At 34.8% G+C, this 23,255-nt stretch overlaps 6 protein-coding genes across 7 annotated transcripts; 3 read left to right on the forward strand and 3 right to left on the reverse strand.

The window, feature by feature from the left end:
• Window positions 1–35: 35 nt before the first annotated feature.
• LOC101894123 (armadillo repeat-containing protein 6 homolog) lies at window positions 36–2,731 on the reverse strand. Its single transcript, XM_005190479.4, has 5 exons — window positions 2,290–2,731; window positions 1,407–2,183; window positions 862–1,002; window positions 656–805; window positions 36–589 (listed from the first exon to the last, which is right to left on the reverse strand). Exons 1-5 carry the CDS (start codon window positions 2,407–2,409, stop codon window positions 374–376), a joined length of 1,404 nt encoding a protein of 467 aa, XP_005190536.2. The 5' UTR covers window positions 2,410–2,731; the 3' UTR covers window positions 36–373.
• Window positions 2,732–4,779: 2,048 nt separating this feature from the next.
• LOC101895441 (eukaryotic translation initiation factor 3 subunit J) lies at window positions 4,780–9,506 on the forward strand. The gene is made up of 6 exons (XM_005188814.4): window positions 4,780–4,994; window positions 5,294–5,376; window positions 7,405–7,521; window positions 8,081–8,369; window positions 8,503–8,639; window positions 8,888–9,506. The coding sequence occupies exons 1-6, from the start codon at window positions 4,979–4,981 to the stop codon at window positions 8,954–8,956; spliced, it is 711 nt and encodes a 236-aa protein (XP_005188871.1). The 5' UTR covers window positions 4,780–4,978; the 3' UTR covers window positions 8,957–9,506.
• A 1,163-nt stretch (window positions 9,507–10,669) lies between these two features.
• On the reverse strand, window positions 10,670–12,635 carry LOC101895270 (WD repeat-containing protein 89). The gene is made up of 5 exons (XM_005188813.4): window positions 12,357–12,635; window positions 12,122–12,293; window positions 11,485–12,060; window positions 11,042–11,263; window positions 10,670–10,982 (listed from the first exon to the last, which is right to left on the reverse strand). Exons 1-5 carry the CDS (start codon window positions 12,364–12,366, stop codon window positions 10,742–10,744), a joined length of 1,221 nt encoding a protein of 406 aa, XP_005188870.2. The 5' UTR covers window positions 12,367–12,635; the 3' UTR covers window positions 10,670–10,741.
• An 88-nt stretch (window positions 12,636–12,723) lies between these two features.
• Window positions 12,724–15,030, forward strand: LOC101895097 (probable nucleoporin Nup54). 2 transcript variants are annotated; one of them, XM_011296396.3, is made up of 5 exons: window positions 12,724–12,953; window positions 13,052–13,429; window positions 13,523–14,457; window positions 14,523–14,642; window positions 14,704–15,030. In XM_011296396.3, exons 1-5 carry the CDS (start codon window positions 12,899–12,901, stop codon window positions 14,923–14,925), a joined length of 1,710 nt encoding a protein of 569 aa, XP_011294698.2. In that variant the 5' UTR covers window positions 12,724–12,898; the 3' UTR covers window positions 14,926–15,030. The 2 variants fall into 2 exon arrangements, with proteins under 2 accessions (XP_011294698.2, XP_005188869.2); XM_005188812.4 differs by having other exon boundaries at window positions 12,725–12,953; window positions 13,016–13,429.
• Window positions 15,031–18,201: 3,171 nt separating this feature from the next.
• On the forward strand, window positions 18,202–19,453 carry LOC131801596 (uncharacterized). The gene is made up of 2 exons (XM_059120410.1): window positions 18,202–18,525; window positions 18,589–19,453. The coding sequence occupies exons 1-2, from the start codon at window positions 18,505–18,507 to the stop codon at window positions 19,345–19,347; spliced, it is 780 nt and encodes a 259-aa protein (XP_058976393.1). The 5' UTR covers window positions 18,202–18,504; the 3' UTR covers window positions 19,348–19,453.
• LOC131800352 (deoxyribose-phosphate aldolase-like) lies at window positions 19,380–21,479 on the reverse strand. The gene is made up of 3 exons (XM_059120409.1): window positions 21,044–21,479; window positions 20,385–20,962; window positions 19,380–19,883 (listed from the first exon to the last, which is right to left on the reverse strand). The coding sequence occupies exons 1-3, from the start codon at window positions 21,069–21,071 to the stop codon at window positions 19,530–19,532; spliced, it is 960 nt and encodes a 319-aa protein (XP_058976392.1). The 5' UTR covers window positions 21,072–21,479; the 3' UTR covers window positions 19,380–19,529.
• Between the last annotated feature and the right edge of the window lie 1,776 nt (window positions 21,480–23,255).

Raw genomic sequence — 23,255 nt, forward strand, 5'->3', positions numbered from 1 at the left:
GCTGATATTTAAAACTGTAAAAATAAAAGCATGCATTTCATTTTTTATAGAAACTATTCATATATTTCTGTATACAAATGTTTATAAGATATTATTAAAGATATATAAAAGCCTTCTGTAAAAATATATTAGCCAAATGTATGCATTGTTAATTATGTGGTATCATGAAAACATATTTTCAATTATTTTTCTGTGAAGGATGTTAATTACTAAATGGTTATTCAAAGCAGTTTGGAGTTTATACGCCAGCAAAGTATCCATCGTCTTAATAACCGTATTATTGGCAGTGTCTCTGCTCTCTTCTCTAGTTTTTCTATATTTCAAGTAATTTTTGGACATCACCAAATTGATTGTTTTCCTCGGGCCCATTCAATCATTTGAGAATTTTCTTTTCGGCAGTACCAGTCCATTCTTCTTTCAGCTCAACTTTGCAGCCCAAGTCACGCAATGCTGCCTTTATATCAGTGACAACAGATGGATGTTCTACCATGGCAGCATTCAAGACATCCTCAACGCCGTATGAAAGCCAAGTATCACATTGTTCTCTTGAACGTGAAACCATATTACGTATAGCCCAAGCACCATTACGCTGATATTAATAAAGTTATCTTTAATTGAATATTTTGTTTTTTTTTTATTTTCACTTCAAATTTACCTGCACAATTTTACTCTTTGGATGACTTCGTACAGCTTCAACGATAGTCTCTGCAATGCCGGTGTCAAAAAATGTCTTGCTATTGTCTTTTACGCGCAATGTTAATGTAGAAATACATGCTAAGGCAGCACTTACGACGTTCTCGTTAGCCTAAAATGGTATTGTTATAACAGGATTTTACAATTTTCAAAACATTAAATTTATACCATATGTGTATGGATGACTTCTTTGAGAATAGGTGCAATTCCTCCTTGAACGATGTGGCTTTTAACGGCATCATGTCCGGCCAAGGCACGTAGGAGTTTAAGAGCTTCTCGATTTAAACGGACAGAATTGATATTATCACTCTGAAATAGAAAGTAATCGGTTATTACAAAATTATCAGCTGTTCTGTAGTCCTAACATTGTATTTCCTAACCCGCGATTGTTAAAACGATATGTATGGGTAGACAAACAGACAATATAGATTTAGAAGGACATTATTCTTAAGTTTAGTTAATTTACAAGATACTGTAAATAATCATAAGAAAGTTGTGCCAGGAAGAAAGGATGACTTAAAACGGGTTTTAATTTTTGTTAACCCAAACAATCGGTTAATCGATTCTACGATATTCAAAGCTCTTTAGATTGTATAAACATAAAAGTGTTCCATACTAAAAAATAATTATTATTTGCGGAGATCAGACACTTCTGATTTATCATACAAACTTTTTTAAAATATACAATTTTATGAAAGTTTCATTTTCATTACCATTGCTTGCAACACCAGTTTGATACAGCCTGCTTCATCAACAGCCACACAAAACTCTTGACGAACAGCCAGTGAACCAATCGTAAGCATTAAATCAGCCAAAATGTTAACATCCTGAAACTCGCCCAATAGTTGTGTCAGAGTTACAATGAACTCGCCAGCCAATTGACGGGCATGTTCATGGGCACAACCAAATTCAACTCGTATATCATCATCCAAAACCAAAAACCGTAGAACAGCCAAAACGTCACGCAACACTTTGCCATTTTCTTTCGATACATAAGGTTTCAAGTGTTTGACAATATCGGCTTTCATAATATTCTGACGATTAATTTCATGCATAAGACATGATTTCTGTAGCCATTGCAGCGTCAAGGAGACAACCTTTTCTTTGTCAGCAAACAGGTCGAGAAGAGCTTTCACGTATGTCATTGCTGTGGCATCAAATATATCTGGCTGAATGTGGTATATACTATTCAATGTCTTCAGAGCTGCCTCCAAGAGATCCGTTTCAGTTATTGCATCTGGCGTTTCCAACTGTTGCCCCAATATTTTCAAAATATATGTGTGGGTTTCGTGTTTTGCTGCCAACACTCGGTGTGGTATAGATTTTTGACATTCGGCATCAATGACCTTTAATAGTCCCATTAACTTTTCTTTGTCTGTGGATTTTTCATCTAAATACAACTTCAATTGTTCTATTGTTTCATTGAGAATAGGCTTTCCGGTATCAGCATTGATGTCCAAATCTTTAATTATGTTAGCCAAATTGATTCCCTTAAACAATAACAAAAAATATATATGAGTCATAAAGTCGTTGGAGTGTAAATTAGAAAAAAAATCATCGCACGGTCTAAACAACTGTTAACATCCATATACTTACTTGAGCTTCGAATTGTTTAATAGTTTCCTGTTTAGCCTCTTCGGGGTCCATTGAAAATTCGATGATATTCTCTTTGACGACATCATCGAAAGTTTCTTGCGAAATAACTTTGGCAGCCATTGCGGTTCTTTCACTTTCAAGTTTTCAAGTAACAAAGAAAAACTAAACTCTTCCCCTAAATTCTTAATGAAGTTGCACTCGCTGAACTCGCTACAACCCACACACGTCGTTTGAATGCACTTGCAACTATTATTAACACAGTCCTCTTTCTGGCACCTATTGAATATACTTCCAATGTATAGGTGTTTTAAATTTTACATTTGTTTGAATGCAGTATATTGTTAAATATGTTTTAATTTAGAATTTTTGAATTTTTTATAACAATTAGAAAAGCAGCAGAGACAGACTACAAAGCCGAACAGAAGAATATGTGGTGCTGACTAGCTCGACAAAAACATACTGTCGGTAGGATTGCCATGTGTCTATTTATTGAAACTTATGGTGGGAAAACAATTCTCGTGATCCAACACATAACGTATAAATTTTTTTATATCCTCCAAAATACATAGTATGAAGCATGGTAAAAGAATATATGAGACGCATCGACACATCTGCTGGGATAATGAACTGTGAAACTAATTTTGGAATTGAAAATGTTGAATGAAGAATTATTTAAATTTGTACAAATTGTTAAAAAGTGCATATTATAACAACCTTCGAACTACTTATATTTGAAAAGACATTTAAAATTTTTTGACATATCAATGTTCTCAAGATTTGATGCATCTACCTGTATTCTTCTATCATGGTATGGAGGGTACATTAAGTTTGTCATTCCGTTTGTAACTCATCGATATAATAATTTTAGTATATATATTCTTTATCAGCGTAAAATTCTAAGACAATTTAGCTCTGCCCGTCCTTCCGTCTGTTGTAATCACGCTAGAGTCAAAACAAATATAGATAAAAAGCTAAAATTTTGTACCGATCGGTCTTTTGTCTGCAAGCATGTCAAATTCGAAGATGGGATATATCGGTCCACGATATCGTATATCCTCCATATAACTGTACCTTCCGACATTCAGTATTTATCCGTTCATTTCAATTGTTTTTTAACTTAGATGTTGTCCAAAATTATTATTATTAAGCCGGTATTTAGTTTACTCCATTTACAATAATGCCCCATGAGAATATATCTTTAAATGGCTATATGTGGTAAACACAGACTAGATCCGAATTTAGGCAAGATTTCTTGCGACATGACTCAGTTGGTCGAAAAGAGGGGCAAGGGGAATGGAAATTGCTCGTACTGGCAATTTACCTTGTGTTTTTATTCTTATAGACAAACATTAATATCAATGACCGGAAAGGCAAAGACGAAAAACGAACATTTCCGAAAACGAATTGCCTTTATAAATGTATGAGATAAGTTCAAAAGGGAAAGGAACTAAATTTTTGTTCTATGAAAAATTGAATTGAAATGAGTATTAAGAAAACAAATGCCAAATCATAGCCCTACCTTGATATCATTGTACCATGGATCTGACCATGGTACAATGATATCAAGGTAGGGCTATGATACCATATGATTTTATTTTTTTTTTTTTATTTTCTTGGCTTAATATGTCATCTTTATTTGTTTATGTATGTGTTTTCTTTTCAATAACAAAAAACTGGTTCAGAAAATATTCAAATTCGGGTGTTTTCAAAATGTTTATTTCAACGTATGCATCGACAAAATCTAGAGTTTTTGTAGCGAAATAATCCTTTAGAGATATATAGTACATGATTTTGAAAGAAGTGTTAACCTTTCATTCAGTTATCGCGTTTTTCAATTATTTACTCAAATCAAATGCAACAAGTTGTTTGATTTTTTATTGTTTTGATACTAATTCTAACATTACAAGCCAAACAGGTAGACCTCTATACTTGCAATTTTTTCAAAGTTGGCCTACCTTCTCTTCATTGTACCATGATTGTTACTATTATAGATTCCATCTTGTGGAATAACCCCGAAATTTCATTCTTGTTTCGCGGGTTTTTCCCAATATAAGAATTTTGTTAAAAAAAAAATAAAAATAAACAAAGCCAGCTGGTGCGTATTTGAAAGTCTATTTGACACTATAAGACTCCACCGCAGAGTTGCATTTTGCTAGTTTCCTTAAAGTTGAGAAACCTGTCTTATTAAGCCATGGATGTAATAACCGGCCTTTATCAACTCCAATTTATGTATTTGAAAGTCTATTTGACACTATATTTAAAAGTCTATTTTACACTATAAGACTCCACCACAGAGTTGCATTTTTCTAGTTTCCTAGAAGTTGAGAAACCTTTCTTATTAAGCCATGGTCGTAATAACCGGCCTTTATCAACTCCAATTTCTTTTCGGTGCAAACATTCTTTAAAAGCACCATTACAGGTCCCTAATCATTATAGTGACTACCGTTTTTCTAACTGTGCCAACATCACAATGTACACTCGTAAACAACCATGCAAATGTCAAAGTCTGGTTGAGAAAGAAGAAGCAACAAATCTCTCGTGCATTATTCAAGTTAACTTTTTTAATTCGTCACATTAGTGAGACACGCAAATTTATATTTTGGTCAAATAAAGGCAAAGGATTAAACAACGGATTAATTAAACACCCAAATAATCGATTTGTAAATAATCTGTCAAAAAAAAAAAAAACATGGAAGACGATTGGGGTATGTTTCTAAAAGTGAAAGACAAACGAACACACATTCGAACCCACAGTTTTTCAACGCTCAAAGGAATTTACACTTCCATCTAGCAAAAAATATATGTGGCTGCCATGTGCTCTCTCTGATCGATGGCCACACACAAAAATATGAAACTTGTAACCTTGTTGGGAATGTAGAGATTGCGAAATTCCGTTCAGTACCAAATTTGTTACTTTTCGGATAAATATTATGCAAACGATTTTATGTTAATGTCGATGTGTCTGCAATATTAATACATATTGTATGTATTTTTGTGTTTCTAGAAAGTGCTGCACACAGACCTGTAGTTGTGATACCCGATAAAATAAATAAGTGGGCTGGTGAAGATGAAGAGGATGACATTAAGGTATGTGGTTATTGTGATTTGAAAAATTCCACCAACGCAGTGGATGAATTTTGTCAAGGAACTCCCCCTGCTTGGCTGCATTGCTGCCCAGATGACACGTGTATGCTTTTTAAGCAGCAATTCATTTGTGTGTTTTTTGTATTGTTGTCTGCTCTTGCGAGTGTGTGTGATTGTGCATGCACAGTCAGTAAGTGAAACCATGATACAAATTGCAATGCCAGAAATATGCTAAGGAGTAGGGCATAAGTTGAGTTTAGGGGCTATGCTTGGATTGACCTGAAAATTTTACCGCAGTTAGGTATTTGTAACCTGATTACGGCAATATAATTTTTTTGTGGGGGAAATACCCGGTTACCCGGTTATTCGACCCAAAAGTTCGGATACAACATCCGGTTTATATCCGGTTCTACGTAACCGATATCAATAAAATGGGTATCATTTGAAAGCTTATGAAAATACCTATCCAACAAGTGGTCATATGACGGGGTAACTGGAACCTGTTTCGGAGAAATTTAGGAAAATGTGCATTTTTGTATGAGTAATTTTTGAAAAACCCATAAAAACTCGAAAATGGACCCATTATAGGGTCTTAAAATCTATACACAATATTATAGCTAACACTATTGCCTTTCCAAAATGGTGTCATATGTGTTGATATCTTTTGTAGTTCCGAAGATATTGACTTTTAAAGTCGTTACTTATGAAAGCAGTTTGAGTGAACCCAAGTTTTGTGTCGGGTTTAACGTTCTTGTTAATCTGCTTTGTTTTTTATTTGGTGTTGTTAGAATATTATGGATCGCGTAGTCGGTGTTGGACATATCCCAGAGGAGAAAATCTTAAGCCCCGGCCGAAGGCCGGCTGCTTACAAAAATTACAATTTTTAGAAAAACTATGGATCGCGTAGCCGGTGTTGGACATACCCCAGAGGAGAAAATCTTAAGCCCCAGCCGAAGGCCGGCTACTTTCGAAAACTACAGTTTTTAGGAAACTATTGATCGCGTAGCCGGTGTTGGACATACCCCAGAGGAGAAAATCTTAAGCCCCGGCCGAAGGCCGGCTACTTACAAAAATTACAATTTTTAGAAAAACTATGGATCGCGTAGCTGGTGTTGGACATACCCTAGAGGAGAAAATCTTAAGCACCGACCGAAGGCCGGCTACTTACAAAAATTACAATTTTTAGAAAAACTATGGATCGCGTAGCTGGTGTTGGACATACCCTAGAGGAGAAAATCTTAAGCCCCGGCCGAAGGCCGGCTACTTACAAAAATTATAATTTTTAGAAAAACTATGGATCGCGTAGCCGGTGTTGGACATACCCTAGAGGAGAAAATCTTAAGCCCCGGCCGAAGGCCGGCTACTTACAAAATGTACAATTTTTAGAAAAACTATGGATCGCGTAGCCGGTGTTGGACATACCGCAGAGGAGAAAATCTTAAGCCCCGGCCGAAGGCCGGTTGCTTAAAAAAGCTATAAAGGTCAAAGTCAAATGCATCTAGACTGGAGAAAAATATAATTTAATGAATTCTATCTCTTATATCCACGGAACCACAAAAGATATCAACACATATGACACCATTTTGGAAAGGCAATAGTGTTAGCTATAATATAGTGTATAGATTTTAAGACCCTATAATGGGTCCATTTTCGAGTTTTTATAGGTTTTTCAAAAAGTACTCATACAAAAATGCAAATTTTCCTAAATTTCTCCGAAACCGGTTCCAGCAACCCCGTCATATGACCACTTGTTGGATAGGTATTTTCATAAGCTTTCAAATGATACCCATTTTATTGATATCGGTTACGTAGAACCGGATACAAACCGGATGTTGTATTCGAACTTTTGGGTCGAATAACCGTGTAACCGGGTATTTCCCCCACAAAAAAATTACATTGCCGTAATCAGGTTACAAATACCTACCTGCGGTAAAAATTTCAAAATGATCCGAGCATAGCCCCTAAACTCAACTTGCTCCAGGAGTAGAGTACCTAATAATGACTAACAATATTTTCTATTGACCTCTGCAGGACAGCTGGGAAGATGAAGAGGAGAAAAAAGATGAGGAGAAGGTTGAAGAACAACCAAAAGCACCTGTAAAAACAAAGCCTAGCAAAGCATTAAAAGCTAAATTGGCTGAACAGGAGGTGAGTATTTTGGAAAGGAGGCATTATGATTCTAGTCATATTTATAAAGTTTTTAAGCAATCTAGGTGCAATATTAAAATAGGGACAGCATTTTGGCTAGACCAAGTAGAAAAAGTGTAACTCATACCCCGCTGTAGCATAAATAAATTAGTAAATTAGTTCTGTTTCATGAAGCTTTAATATATTCTCCCTTGGCCAGATTCTACAAGAAAGAATGAAGTAAAAAAATGTCACCGCCTAATATGTATGAAAGTAAGAAAAATATATATATAAAGGCATACATTTATCTGGATAGTACTTCACGATGAATAAAAATGAAAAACTAATCTGCAAAATTAAAGAGAAAAGAATTGATATCATGTCATATTAGATTACTGAGCGGAATTATTGTGCTTGGGATATCGACTTTAGACCACATGAGATATTTGTTTGCAAAAGATAAGTTTCACTCTTATAAATAGCCCTGATTTACGGATATCATCGATTATAGGAATTTTGGCTCTCTTGTTAAGGCTTTCATATAGCAATTGAATTCATTTAATTTTATTTTCGTTTACAGAGACTGGCAGAAGAAGAGGAGGCCAAACGTATTGCCAATATGACACCAGAAGAGAAATTGGCTGAAAAATTACGCCTTCAAAAAATTCAGGAAGAATCCGATTTAAAGAGTGCCCTTGAAACATTTGGTGTACAAGATGTTGGTGGTGGCTTAGATGCATTCAATCCCAAAACTGAAGCTGAATTTAAAGAATTTGGAGCGACGCTTAGTTGGAAATTGTCACAATACAAAGAATCGCCACATTTCCCGCAATTTGTTGAAGATTTAGTACGCAGCATATGTGTTAATTGTGAGTATTCAAAACGAATATACCAATAGTGCGACTTTGCATTTATTTATAGTTTCAGTAATTAATAATTTTGTCGCTAAATTAATTACTAAACTACTATTCTTACAAATAATAACACAAAATACTTTTATAGTGCCTCTTACCGAATTGAAAAAACTTAAAATGAGCGTTGAAACATTGCACAGTGAAAAGGTGAAATTAGAAAAACAAAATGCCAAGAAACCCGCTTCCAAAACTAAGGGCAAGATCACACTGAAAAATGATAGCAATGTAAGTATAAAAAATAGACGTTAGATCGTTTTAATTTTTTTTAGAAAGTTGTTTAATAATTAATAGAAAACCTTTAAGAGCGAATAGCTTGAAATTTAAACGATAAGCCTCCATATCTGACTTCTCAAAATATAGAACTTTTTTCCAACACAAAAGTTTGTTTTTAAAAAAATGCATCTCTAGTTGTTAGCATTAGAATTTATCTTTCGTTTCGTGATATTATCTAACATTCTTACTTTTTATTTCAGGATATTGATACTTTCAAAAAATACGGCAACGATTACTCCACTTACGATGATTACGATGATTTCATGTAAATCATGGCTCCTATCATCTTTACTATTTAATTCTGCCTCCATGATTACTCCGACTCCATTACCGTGAATATTGTTGAGCTCCAAGAAGAAAATAATTCTCACCTGCGGAAATGTTAATTTGTTATCAGGTGTTCATATAAATTTTATAAAAATGAATATTTTAGCACACAGGAATTTAACTTGACGTTAAAAGCCATTAACAACAAACACAATATTTTTGTTTTGTTATATAATTTTTTATTTTTTGAAAAACAATAGATAAACAAAAACCAATAATAAAATAATAATATTCTTTTTTTTGATATTCACTTAAAAAGTAACAAGACAAATTGTAAATTAAAAAATGGAAATACAAGCATATGTATGTACAGAATATATAAAGATATACATGCATATGTGTTAAGCGTACATAGAACATCATTTACTTTTTTCGTGTTAATTATTTATGTAACGGTCGAAATGTACGAGTATTTTTACTTTTATGTGAATTATAATTTTTTTTTGTAAAAAAATATATTTATAATAGTAAAACTACAAATATGCAAATGAATGATTAATGGATCTATGGTATTACGGAACAACAAATGTGTTTTATGATGATATTATGTACGATGAGTATGTTTATCAGGCAGGTAACCACATCTATGAGATTAGGTTCAATTTTGCTCAAAATATAATTTAAGCGTCAACTTATTGCAACTCTTATCTAGGCGTCACTGTAAAACAAAACAAGGTCAATTATGCAATTATGCGGAAGCCAAATATCTCCGTATCATCCTAGACCAGAAACTAAGCTGGAAGAGGAACATCGAGGAGAGAGCGAATAAGGGCCTAATTGCACTTTATTCCTGCAGAAACTCCATAGGAAATAGCTTGGGACTTATGCCTCACATAATCAAATGGTTATATGAGTCAGTCGTCCGACCAATTCGAACCTATGGGGGCCTTAAGGAAAACCACCGCCAGTAAAACCATTGACAAAGTCCAAAGAGTTACATCGCTACTAATTACAGGCGCGTTTAGGAGCACACGCCGTTAGGTTTGTTGAGAAACAAGCTGCTATGGCCATTTCAAATCTATGGCAGTTCTGGAATGCAGGAATGATCTGGAAAATGTTAAATCGCTTCTTAAACTCTGTTGGGTCCCTGGGTCCATGACGAAGCTGGACTTGAAGCTTCTGGTGTGCCTAATTACAAGACACTGCAACATAAAGGCCCTGACACCCGAAGGGGGGGGGGGGGGGGGTGTAGTTACGACACTGAATACTGCAGTCAGGACGAGGAAGAAACTGAGGCGATGGAGCACTTACTCTGCCACTGTCCAACTCTTATAGGAGTGAGACAGAGGTTACTGGGTAAGCAAATTCTGCCAGACTTGTCCTCCCTCCGACATCGAGCCATAATTTCCTTCTCTCTATTCTATTCTCCTATTTTCTTAAATAAGGATAATGGACCAATAGGTCTCCGAGTGAAGTGGTTGTTTATACATCCTTTAACCTAACCTAACTTAGCGATTTAACAAAAGTGTATATTACAATGCAGATGAGTTTGAATTGTGGGTCCATTAATAAACAAAATTATTTATAATTTATGTGTTTGTTTTCTCTTTCGAGACGAGCTTAATGATCTGAAATTTGCAGTGAAAAGGAAAGCCAGATAGACACTATCACACACTCACCACTATGCGACGCGTTTCGCCGTTGGTTTTTTATATTTATTTATATTTAACTTTTATTTGTAGCAGTAATACATTCACAAATGTAAAAAATCATTTAGTCTATAAATTTTAATATGGATTTGCTTTATTGGATTTCGATTTTTTAGCTTTCAGTTTGCTTGATCCCGAACTATTAGTAGCCATATGCGAATCCGGTGTCCATATTGTGACAATACTTCCCTCGCCAGCAGTTATGAGTACATTTGTATTAGCATCGTAAACACTTTCTCGTACGATCTGTTTGTTACCATCCAAATTGGCAAATGGTAATAGTTTCTTATTTTGATAAGTTAGCGAGCGCATAATTTCACTGGAATAGAAAATGTTTTCAATATTGCAACACATTGTAGGACAAGTTTTTTAACTTACCCCTTATTTAGGTTTGAACCTGTCAACAATAAAATTCCACCATCTGATGTGCTATGGGCATCGATGAGATTGCAATTGGCCGGACTCTTGCGCTTAATAATCTCCGTAATGTTATCCCTTTCGAATTCAGCCAACAAATCGCCCTCCTCTGATTCGTATACTTTAAAATCATTGGTATGTGTAATGCAGGATAACATGTCCTTTTCATATACGTTTTTATGCCTAAGAAAGAAAGTTAATATTAGTAAAGATTTTGGAATTTGTAAATTATTGATTATTATTTTAATATGGGATAAAGAAAAACTGCAAAGGCCATCAGCTTATAATCTTTTCCTTATGATCGCTTTACTGCTGACCTAGCAAGTAAATTTACATTGTATGTTTTTCTTAATAATAATTTCCGTTTGGAGGATAAACTAAATATAAACTTCCAATATCCTTACCAATTAATTTTATGCACACTACTCTCAGTGTTTATGGTTATGTTTAAGGCATCCTCCTCGCTAGCTTCTCTCAGGTCAAATGTGTTAATTAGGCCATCAGTTGAACCAGATGCCAGAATATCGGGGTTTTGTGGATGAAAGCGCAATGTGGTAACGTCACTTTGATGACAATCGAAATAGTCACCCATATGCTTCCGTTCCCTTAGATCGTAGAATACTAAGTACACGTTTGAGTGTAGCTCCTCGGTACCCGTACACAATAATCGGCTATTTGCATTACGATCAAAGCAGCATATATTTTTAGGTGCTGGTTGTGTTCCAATTATGGCATCATTTTCAAAACGTGCTTGCTCCTTCTGGGTTCTTAAATCAAAAAGTCTAACTATACCATTTGTTGTACCCACAAGTACCGCATTTGGGGTCTCATCAAAAAAGCGAACATCGCAAACTTTGATATTATTTTTAACATCCGGCAAAGCTGGGAGATCTAAGAACAGGGATAGGCCTCTTTCGGAACTAACATCGAGGATATGTACGGACGTGTCAGTTAAACCGGCTGCCAAACGCGTTAGTGAGCTAAAATCGGGAAATATTAGTTCATAGGGTGCTATAGCCAGTAACGGTTCCATGTACATACCTGTCTTTTTCTAAACTAAGGATATATTCTTTTTTCAGTGACAAAGCCGTTTCATCGAATAGTCTAAATTTCTGCGGATAGTGCTGTTCCAACTCGAAAGGTGTACATGTATCGCAGTCGTCCAAGACATCCTCTTCGGAATCGCTGCTAGCAGGCAGTGGAACATTGTCATCTGAAATGTATGATTGGAAAATGCGTTATTAATGTATATTATTATATTAAAATAATATTTTACCGTCCAACATCGTAACTTGTTACTTTTTTCTAGAAACCGAAATGTAAACAATGCCCTGGAATGAAAACAAAGCTCAACACGTGCGTCAAGATAGACATTCAATGCTATGAAGACAATAGGTTTGTCTTTCTAATCGATTTCCATTAACATTAAAGATTTGGGGCCCAATCCACCTATACTGAATTATGTTTCTAATTATATATTTGTAAAGTAGTCAACTTTATCAAAGTATCAGATGGAGAAGAAAAAAGGTATTTTCTTTTTTGATTGTAATGCGGAGTAAATGCTGATGCAAATAATAAAATGACAAACACTCTTTCTGGCTGCTATCAAGTCTACTTTTTTTACATGTGGCAACTCCATTAAAACATTTTTGACATTTAGAAAATATGCATTTGTGAAATTTGTTTGTTGTGTGCGCCAAATTGTCTAAAGAGTATTTTTGGAAATTAATAAATGTAAATTAATAAGTGTCTCAAATTCGGAACTTAAAATCATATCTTTCCCAAAATCTAAAGATTTATTGACGTTATTTCCCCAAGATGTCGTTTTTTGGAGCCAACAATTCGTTGGGTGCAACTAGCACCCCGGCTAAACGTTAGTGTGATCCGTTGTTTATTTGTTGTTTTTGATGAGAATACAAGTTATTACTATTTTAGCTACTGGATTATTTTCCTCCTTTGGTACTGGAACAGGTACGGGCACAACATCGGCTTTTGGTACTACATCGGCTCCCACACTTGGTGGGTTTGGTGGTTTCGGTTCGACGACAACAAGCACGACCACAGCACCGACTTTAGGAGGATTCGGAACATTTGGTACAGCTAATACGGCCACTTCATCTGCTCCCAGTTTATTTGGCGCTGCTAATACAGCTACATCAACTGGTTTTGGTGGTTTTGGAGCAACAGCTGCTACCTCGCAAGCGCCAACGTTCGGTGGGTTTGGTACATCTACGGGTAATACAGCAGGTGGATTTGGTGGCTTCGGAGCGACATCTACCACATCCACAGCTCCGTTTGGAGGTTTTGGCACTCAGACATCAACTGGAGGATTTGGATCCTTTGGAACAAGTAAGGCAAAAAATGGTGTCAAGGCTATCATTTGCGTGTGATGCTTTCAAGAACAATCTGATTTAATACGTTTCAAACATAAATATTTTGCAGCGTTTGGGAAACCAGCCACAAATACAACAGTCACACCAGGTTTTGGTGGATTCGGGGGTAACACCGGCTTTATGATGGGTCAACAGCAGCAGCAACCTCCTCCCATCTCCGCGGATGAAGCTTTCGCTCAATCTATTTTCAATGTTTCCATTTATGGCGATGAACGGGACACAATCATCGCTAAATGGAATTACTTGCAAGCAATGTGGGGTATTGGTAAATCATTTTATTCACAAAATGCAGCACCGGTTGACATTACACCTCAAAACTATTTATGTCGGCTAAAAGCTATGGGCTACAGTCGCTTGCCAGGAAAGGACAATAAAATGGGACTAGTTGCACTGAATTTCAATAAACCCCTCGCCGATATAAAAGCTCAACAGCAACAGATAATCACTACATTGAATGGGGTTTTTGGTAATCGACCCAATTTACAAATAAACATAGAGTCAAGTAAGGAATGTGATGAAAAGAAAAGTCAACTTGTTATTTATGTTGAGGAGAGATCACAATTGGCACCCAACGATACAAAACGTATTTTGGCCACTGATTTGGCAAACTATCTAAATCAGGCCAATGTCAAGGGACAGCTAAATAATTTGGGTGTTTCGGAAGTCTTGGCTTTGGTATTGCCTGATGAAGATCAACTAAAGGAATACCTTGAGAATCCACCTAAAGGTGTTGATCCTCGCATGTGGCGACAAGCCAAGCTTGATAATCCCGATCCCACAAAATTCATACCGGTTCCAATGATTGGTTTCAATGATTTAAAATGGCGTATAAAGTGCCAAGAAAATGAAACTCAAACCCATACCTTGTATCTGCGTAAAGTCGAAAATGATTTAGCCGAGTTAAGACAAAGACATACAGCAGCAACTGCAAAAATAATGGAATACAAACGTAAATTGGCCGAATTAAGTCATAAAATATTGAAGGTGTGTATTTTTGGTATCCATATCTCTAACAAGAATATCACTTTAATAATTTTCGTTTTTTTCAGATTATTGTCAAACAAGAATGCACACGTAAGGTTGGTTTGGCCCTGACGCCAGAGGAAGAAAATTTACGCTCCAAATTAGAAAATATGCAAGCTCTTATATCGGCTCCCACACAATTTAAGGTATGCTATGATTATTCTCGTTGAAAATATCTGGTAATATTTTCTTTTTAATTTCTAACAGGGTCGTCTCAGTGAATTGTTGTCTCAGATGCGTATGCAACGGAATCAGTATGCCCTAACTGGTGGTAGTGAATATACCATCGATAAAGATTGTGAGGAAGAAATGAAATCCTTTTTGAGCATGCAACAAAAAGCAATGGAAGTTCTTACCGATACTGTAACGAAAGACTTGAAAGCTCTACAAATTATTATTGACGGAATGCCAGAATTGGTTCGAGGTTGATACCGTTTTTTCTGTTTTATTTATTTAGGTTTGTTATAAGAGTTTTTTGAAAAAGTAAATTCGAAATTTTTATGAAAAAAATAAATTGAAAATTACTTTCATATAAGAGTATGATGTTATACAATTTATTCCAAGTAAAAACTGGCCATTTCATTCGAAAAAGTAATAGACGGATTACGTTGACATGAAATAGAAAATTGAATTACGACATAGGGTGCAGATTAAATTGCCTTCAGTTTTCGTTCCTTCAGGATTCTAAAGATTAGCTACACAGACGAGAATTGTAATATACATAACAAAATACATTTTAAGTATATACCTTAATATGTACTTGAATAGTATGAACTGAATTTTTTGTTCAATTTTTCATGAATCAAATTTACCCTAATTTTACTATTTCTTCCCGTAAATTTAAAAAAAATCAAGCAATATAACACATTTGCACCAATTTTACAAAATTTCCTAGTTGACTTGTGAAGTTGTTATGCTTCATGTCTAACTTTGAACTTGTCTTACTAAAAACAAAAGGAAAAATAACATACAATGATAGGAAACAGAAACAGGTTCACATCCTCAACATGTAATCATACGTACAGTATCTTGTTTGATATGCTGTGACACCCATACATCTGCACTTCAGTAATGGGAATGTCAATAAACTTTTAAGTAAATGATCCAATGAAATTATTTCACTTTTCTTTGGTTGACTGAAACGGGGCTGAATGCTTGGGGTTGGGTTGACTGGCTACCTACAATTTACACACTATTAGTTTTATAATCAAATTGAACTCATTACACACATATGTTTAGGCCTACCGTATGTATTTTTGTTTTGGAAAAATCCTAAACGTATGATCCAAAACCAACAGAGGAAAACAGGTTGCGCATGCGCCTACATCTTAGCCTAAATATAATGCTCTCTTATGATGGTCTGGTTTTGTACATACATAAGTTATGTATGTCTCATATTTTTTGCTGCACCATAATACTAATATTTGTTGCAACATGCAATTTTTGTTGCATTTATGTGTATGTAAGTCTTTGTATTTCGTCGCTCAATTGTATGTACTGGGCAAGGAAAGATTTTTTTGTAACATTGAAAGTGCCACTTCTTTCTCAGCTAATGTGGAAAAATCTCACAATGAAATTTAAAACAGGTTAATTTTCCAAACGAACATGCAGAAAACAGCGCAGAAAGTCGTAATGTCTCTGCTAATACCCTATAGATGGTAATTTTTTCAAGACAAGAGTTATGTAATGTTATATGTTGTTATAGAAAATAAATTGTCAATCAAAGAAATTAAATGATAAGGTCTTTCAGTCAATATAGATTTAAATATATCCCCAAAAAATAGCTTTAGAATTGATCTGAATAAGTCTGATCGGTAGGTCTGATCTAAGAATCGTGGTAAGAATACAGATTGACCACAGCAGTATATGACTTCAAGATGGGGTTACAGTGTTCCTGATTACTGTAGACTATGTTATCCAACAAAAGGGGTAGTCTATTAGACATAGATTCCATCCTCATTTACAAGTTTGCCAAAAGCATACCCTGGCTGGGCAAGCCGCCCTGATATCTGTACTTCTCTATATAAACCCTTTCTCCTCCTTCTAGATTCGTTATCTCTCCTATCCCTAACAACTTTAATCTTCCAATGATGAACACAATGGGCCAAAGTTTTCCGAGTGAAGCAGTTGCCGAGTCATATGTCTTTAAACCAAACCAAATTTAGCATTTTGAACATACGTCGTTTTTCCTATCACCTGTTGATTAAATTCTCAAAATGTTAAGACCCTAAGAATTTAACACTAATTAACAAAAAAAATTAGAGAAGCAGTTAATTGCTCGCTACCACTTTGCTTTTAATATTTTGTTGTTTTTAAATAAAAATAAAGAAAATCAAACATTTAAAAAACGGATATACAATTTTTTTCTTTCATATCGATAGGTATACCCTCACGTGAACATTCCACATACAGCTGACCATGAGAAAAGCAGGAAAATGCTAAATTTTGTTCGCGTGCATGAGGAGTTTGTCTTTGCGGTTTATTAATTGTCATAGCAAATGCCAACCGTACAAGAAACTTGGTGCATCAAATACACGATATCAGGAGAAAAATTTATAAATGAAGTACATCCCAATCTGTTCCAATTTCAATAAAATTTTACAAATTTATTTACAGATCGCATTTGGCAGAAAATGACAGGGTGAGAAGAAAAAACTGGAACCAATTTCAGATTGCTGTCATTTCTAAGCCACTCGTCAGTAACAGCCCATTATATTGTTTACAAGCGTACAAAAGCATTTTGGTGAGAATTTTCCAGAAAAAATGTTATTCGTGATGGAATTCAAGCGTGATAGTGTGATTTTTTATATTTGGCTGGAAAAACACAAGTGGCTATCGTTAGAGCACTCCAGCATTTAAATATGAATAAATCGTTTGTGTCTCGTACCATCACTGGTTATCGTGATACTGGTAGCGTAGCCCGACGTCAAGGAACTGGACGGAAGAAATGGTTCGAAAAGTAAAGAAGCGACTTGATCGAAACCCGCGTTCCAGTGGCCGAAAAATGGCTCGTGAGCTGAACTCAAGCGCAGGCCATGGTGATGGTGTGGGCCGCCATAACAGCCGATGGTAAAATACCGCAGAGCAACATTCGGGCAGCTTGTGACGGTTTCATTGGCCGTTTAAAGGCCATAATTCGTGCCCAATTCGAACAAATCTAAACTTATTCTAAAATTTGAAAAAAATGTAAAAATTATGACGTTTGACTTTCTGCAGTTTTTTTATCTCACCCTGTGTAGCCCATGGTACTATAAACTCAAGGTAGGGCTATGATTTTATTTTTTTTTTACTTTCTTGGCTTAATAGGTCAACATTTTTTCTTTAGGTGTGTGTATTCTTTTCAATAATAAGAAAATTTTCAGAAATTCAAATTCTTGTGTTTTCAAAATGTTTATTGCAACGTATGGTTCGAAAAAAATCAGCAGTTTTTGTAGCGAAATTAAACTTTAGAGATATATAGAATATGATTTTGAAATGAAATGTTGACCTTTCATTCATTTTCTCTGTTTTCAATCAAAACTTCATTGGAACTTAACCCAATTAAATACGAGCTTAAAAAGGTGAAATATTTCCTGATAAATATTTCACAATATTCTTGTCCTAATTATTTAACCTGGAAAGTTGTCATTTTTCTGAGAGTATTGAATGCAATTAATTAAAATTTAAAAACAACTGGAAATCTTAAATATTGATATAGGGTATCCTACAATCACCTACAGTTCACTTCAGCCACTATTTACCTGTTTTTCAATGCATTGTTTTTCTCCAAGCATCCCGAAGTAATGATATCTATGTTGGAGGTATGCGTGTGTGAGTTTGTGTGCTTTTAAACGAAGACTTCCGAGCTTCCGTTTAAACATCATTATGATGGCACATAGCATTTTGTGGTATAAATGTGGCTGTGGTTTGCATCTAGATTTACTACAGCAGTGACCAGCGGAGTTAAACGTGGATTACATAAAACGAACGCAACATCGACAGAGATAAAGAAGGAAAGCAATTCCAAAAATGTTTTTCAAAGTTTTTTTAGTGAGTGACAAATATTATAAGTGTAACTAGAAAACAATTAACTAAATGTGTTTTTATTTTAAGGTGTTCTTTATCGCGTATGTGGGTATTTTAGAAGGTACGCCACCTCCATCGCGTAGTAATAAAAATCCTCAAAAGGAAGATTTACATCCAATGCATTCACATATGATAACGATAGAACGTTTGGAGGCACTTTTAAGGAGGGCAAGTGAAATATTCAAACCCCATCTTGATGCCAAACAAATTGATCTGCCTTCATCAGAAAGCCAACAAGTTGCAGTGCCTATGCAATATATGCAGCCGCCCAGTCAACCTTATAACTTCTATTTACCATTATTCGATTATGACGATAGTGAAGAAACCCATCAAGTGAAACAACTTGATGGCAAAAGTCGTAAAATGGATATGTTTAGCCCACCTCCCAAGCCTAAAGACTCAGACTCTGTTGCTAAGAATTTTTATGATACAAAACCTAAAAAATCTCCTAAAAAATTTAATGCTGCCAACAAACACATCAACATCAAATGGCTGAATAACTATGAAAAGCAATTATCATCGCCTGGCAATAAACAAGCCATGCAAGTACCTAAAGATGTATACCTGATGAACGACGAACGCAATCGCATCAACTTTGATGACACTTTTTTCGCTGTGGATATGAAGGTTCCTGATAGAACCAATAAACTCGACAACAAACCTCAAAACGATGCGGAGCATGGTCAACATGAGGATTATCTTAATCAGGGCGAAGAGGATTTAATAGCAGCAGCTGCAATCCAAATACCACTAATTACAGATTTTACTTCCTTAAGGCGATTGTAAATTTTATGCAAAGAAAATAAAATTTAAAGTCATTTAACTTATAAAATGTACATATATACACAACTTCTTTAATGATCCAAATATATTTGTAATGTATAATATTTAGTAGAACACAAAAATTACATTTACTTTACAAATATAACAAACGAAATTATAAACAAAACACTAATTGCACGTCATATTTAATAGGCTGCCACTGGTCCAGATTTGACTTCTTCGCCTGTTAAACCTTTGCGTACTACCTTTTCAATGTCGTCTAATAAACCAGAGGCACCAAAACGAAATAGGGCAGGTTGCAACCATTGATTTCCTAAGGTTTCCTTAACCAAAGTCATCCATGTAATAGCTTCACGTACGGTGCGCACACCACCGGCTGGTTTAAGGCCAACAATATGTCCTGTTTTTCTTTGAAAGTCTTGTATAGCCCATATCATTACCAGACCAACGGGTATTGTGGCATTTACAGATTCTTTGCCGGTGGATGTTTTAATGAAATCAGCACCAGCCATCATACAAACCATAGAAGCTTTGTATACCTAAAAATAAAAAATATGTAAGTTATTCGGATTTGTTCAAGACGAATAATTTTTTAAATGAAAAACATGGACTTTATATATCTTTTAACGAATAACTTATTTTTGTATTATTAATGGAGGATTATTTTAAATCACGGTAAACCTAACACGTATGTTATATTCTGGTAGTAGAAGTTGTTTTACTTTGCATCTGTGGTGTCCTCTCAAAACGTTGAAGTTATATAAAATATGGGAAGTAAGTTCAATGACAATATTAAAATATAACATATGTGGATGGCTGTAAGTGTAACAATAAAACACATAGGTCGGAATTTTATTGTTTTTCCACTAATATGAACTATGCAAATTGCGGTGTATTTTATATGCAATCCCCTTTCTCTGTGACATGTCCTGCGCTTTTCTATTACGGAAACGAAATGTCCTTAAATTACTTGCACTTATGTATTCGCTATTGATAAAAAAAAAAATGGAAAAAATATGTATAATTGCATAGGCACTTACATTTTCCATAGATCCCAATTCTCCTATGGCCAAAATAGTTTTTAAATGAGCCTTATCCCCACAGGCCTTACGCATTTCACACACTTCATCGTATAGCTTCTTCCATTGTCCCGTCAATGCCAATTGACGATTTATGACAATATCAATTTCCTTGGCACCCGATTCAATAGCAAATGTTATTTCCTCTAAGCGCGTTTTCAAGCCATACTGGCCGGTGGGGAAACCTGTTGCTACAGCTGCAATTGGTACATTCGCTTTCAATTGTTCAAAACAACGTTGGGCGTCCGCAACTCTTGCTGGATAAACACATACAGCTCCAGTGTGGATTTGTTTTAATAAACTGGGCTCCACACAATTCTCCAATAAATGCAAAGGGAATGGATAGGCAGCTCTATGACAAAGTCGTCGTACATTAGCCTCAGTATCATCACCGGCCAACGTGGTAAGATCGGTAAGTGTTAGTGCCTTCAGTGCCCAGACCACCTCATTGAGACCACTTACTTTACCACGCGATGAAATTTCTTTAGAGATTTCTTCGAGTTGCCTCAAGGAAATTGTCACCTTCAATAGTTCAGCGTCTGCAATGTTTTGTTTATATTTTGATTTAGTGACAATACATACATATGTTCCTTACACCTATGGAAGAAACTTTTACTCACCGAAGGGAAGAATTGCATTTACTTTCATTTTGTTCCAATGTTTTTTCCTAATTTTCAACTAAAGAACTATGAACTAAAAATATTATATTTTGATCAGAAGAAATGTGGCCAGTCTAATAGGTTGACAATAAAAACACACACGCATTATCGGTATGTTTGTATGTATGTGTGGGTGTGAAGTGATCTTATCACATAGTGTAATAAACAGGGTAAAGACTTTTCATTTTGATAGTAAAAACTTTAAGGCCGATTTTTACATCTTTCCGATAGACAAAAAATATTATGGTGCAGGACAAATAAGTCGTTTTTCGTTATAACATGTTTCAATTATATATGAACTGCCCGATAAGCAAAAGGTCGGACTATCTTCCTTATATCTTTTAACGTAACATTTACTGAATTCATGTGACCACACTTTATGTTGATATAATGGCAATGAACTGCTTTCCATATGATTATCCATTTTCGAATAGACTCTTTTTGCAGAAGTACAAACAAATCACAGGAACGAATTCGGTACGAAAGTGATTTCAATTTGGTATTTAGCCTCTTCAAAAATCGTAAAACGCAAGATTTTTTCAGTTTGAAACCATTTTTGTTTTTGCAAATGAAATTGTATTTTTATGGAAACTTGTGACTTCAAAACACTTTTAAGTAATAACAAAGTTGTCTTGATGACAAATTCACAATTAAATTTACATCTATATATATAAATGTAAGTTGTGTTAGTTACTACGCTTATAACTCAAGAACCGCTGATCTGATTTTAACGATTCATACAAATTCTGAATTGTCTCTTTTCCGAAAAGGATAATATTCAAAAAAATCGCGTAAAAATGTGATATATTAACATTTTCATTTTGACTTCTGAAATGTACAATCGTAATGTTTTATTTTGTATGTTTTTTTTTTTTTTTTTTTCTATTTTGACTTACTTTTTTCGAATGTACATTTGTAGTGTTTTTTATAATATTTTTTTTCTTTTTGATTCGAATATTAATACCAATTTATTTTGACTCGATTTCTTGAGAACTGAAATAGAAGCCGGGTTACATTGAAGTGTAGTACCAAATTATGTGGTGGCGAAACGAAATAGATGTTATCGAAATAATTTAACGCGGTCACACCAAATTTAAGTCAAAATTTCTAAAAATCTTGAAAAAAGAGATCTCATTGCAAAAATTCTCAAATCGGGGAAAAAATTACATAAGGTATAACTAAAGAACGGCTTGACAATTCATACAATTTTGGAATGGTATCCAATAAAAATATTAATAAAAAATTTCTTTTTGGTGTGATTTTTTTCAATTTGACATACTATATTGAAGTGAACATTTTTTATTGCCTTGAAATCTGAATGAATAATATTAAAAATAAAATGAGTGACCTACGTGGACCTACATCTTTCATATGGCAATAATCCGCCCAATGAGAACTAAAAATGCAATTCATTGGAACTGCAGTCAGTGAAATACCGAATATAAAGGGTGCAAAATGGTAGGGCGAATTGGACATTTAGGAAAAAAGAAAGAAATTCTTCCTAAACTTTCAAGATGTCTTAAATCGCTTTTGCAGGTCATGATATATGACCCCCGGATAAGGGTACAACCCTATTTCAAGTATTGTTTACATTTTAACCACTTTTTTCTCACACTCATTTTAATTTGATAAGATACCATCCTCGCATAATATGATCATGTTTTGGTATAACCATCATATAATTTAAGCCGTGTTCGGGGTCTTCGACATTTTTTTCATTTTTAGGCCTTTATTTGGCATCTTTGTTTCTAAGGGTGTAAAAAACCTCTTCTCATAATATTTTCAATTTTCGGAGTAGAGTCCATCTTGGTCTTGACCACATTCATCAATTGATTTGGCTAAAAAATTGTATTTAGGCAACTCTGGGGTAGAGAATCGTCCCTCAGATAATTGTCCACATAGGCATTTATTCGAGTATAGTTCTCACATTAGTGTACCCACAAATCCGCTTTCCTAACCAATGTTTGGTCAGAAAAGAAAATTTGATATACTATTGAATTTGAAACTCCCAAGAGAATATTGGTTGGGAACGAAGATGTGGGATTAACATCTACATGCCATAAACTCCAAAATATCAAATTGTGGCAGAAACATGAAAAAATCACGAATATTAATTTTTTGTTCGTTATTGAATTATACTATGATGAAAAATATGGACTTTATGTGTTCTCCA

This window comes from Musca domestica, unplaced genomic scaffold, assembly GCF_030504385.1.
Source record: "Musca domestica strain aabys unplaced genomic scaffold, Musca_domestica.polishedcontigs.V.1.1 17, whole genome shotgun sequence".
Lineage (NCBI taxonomy): Eukaryota > Metazoa > Arthropoda > Insecta > Diptera > Muscidae > Musca > Musca domestica.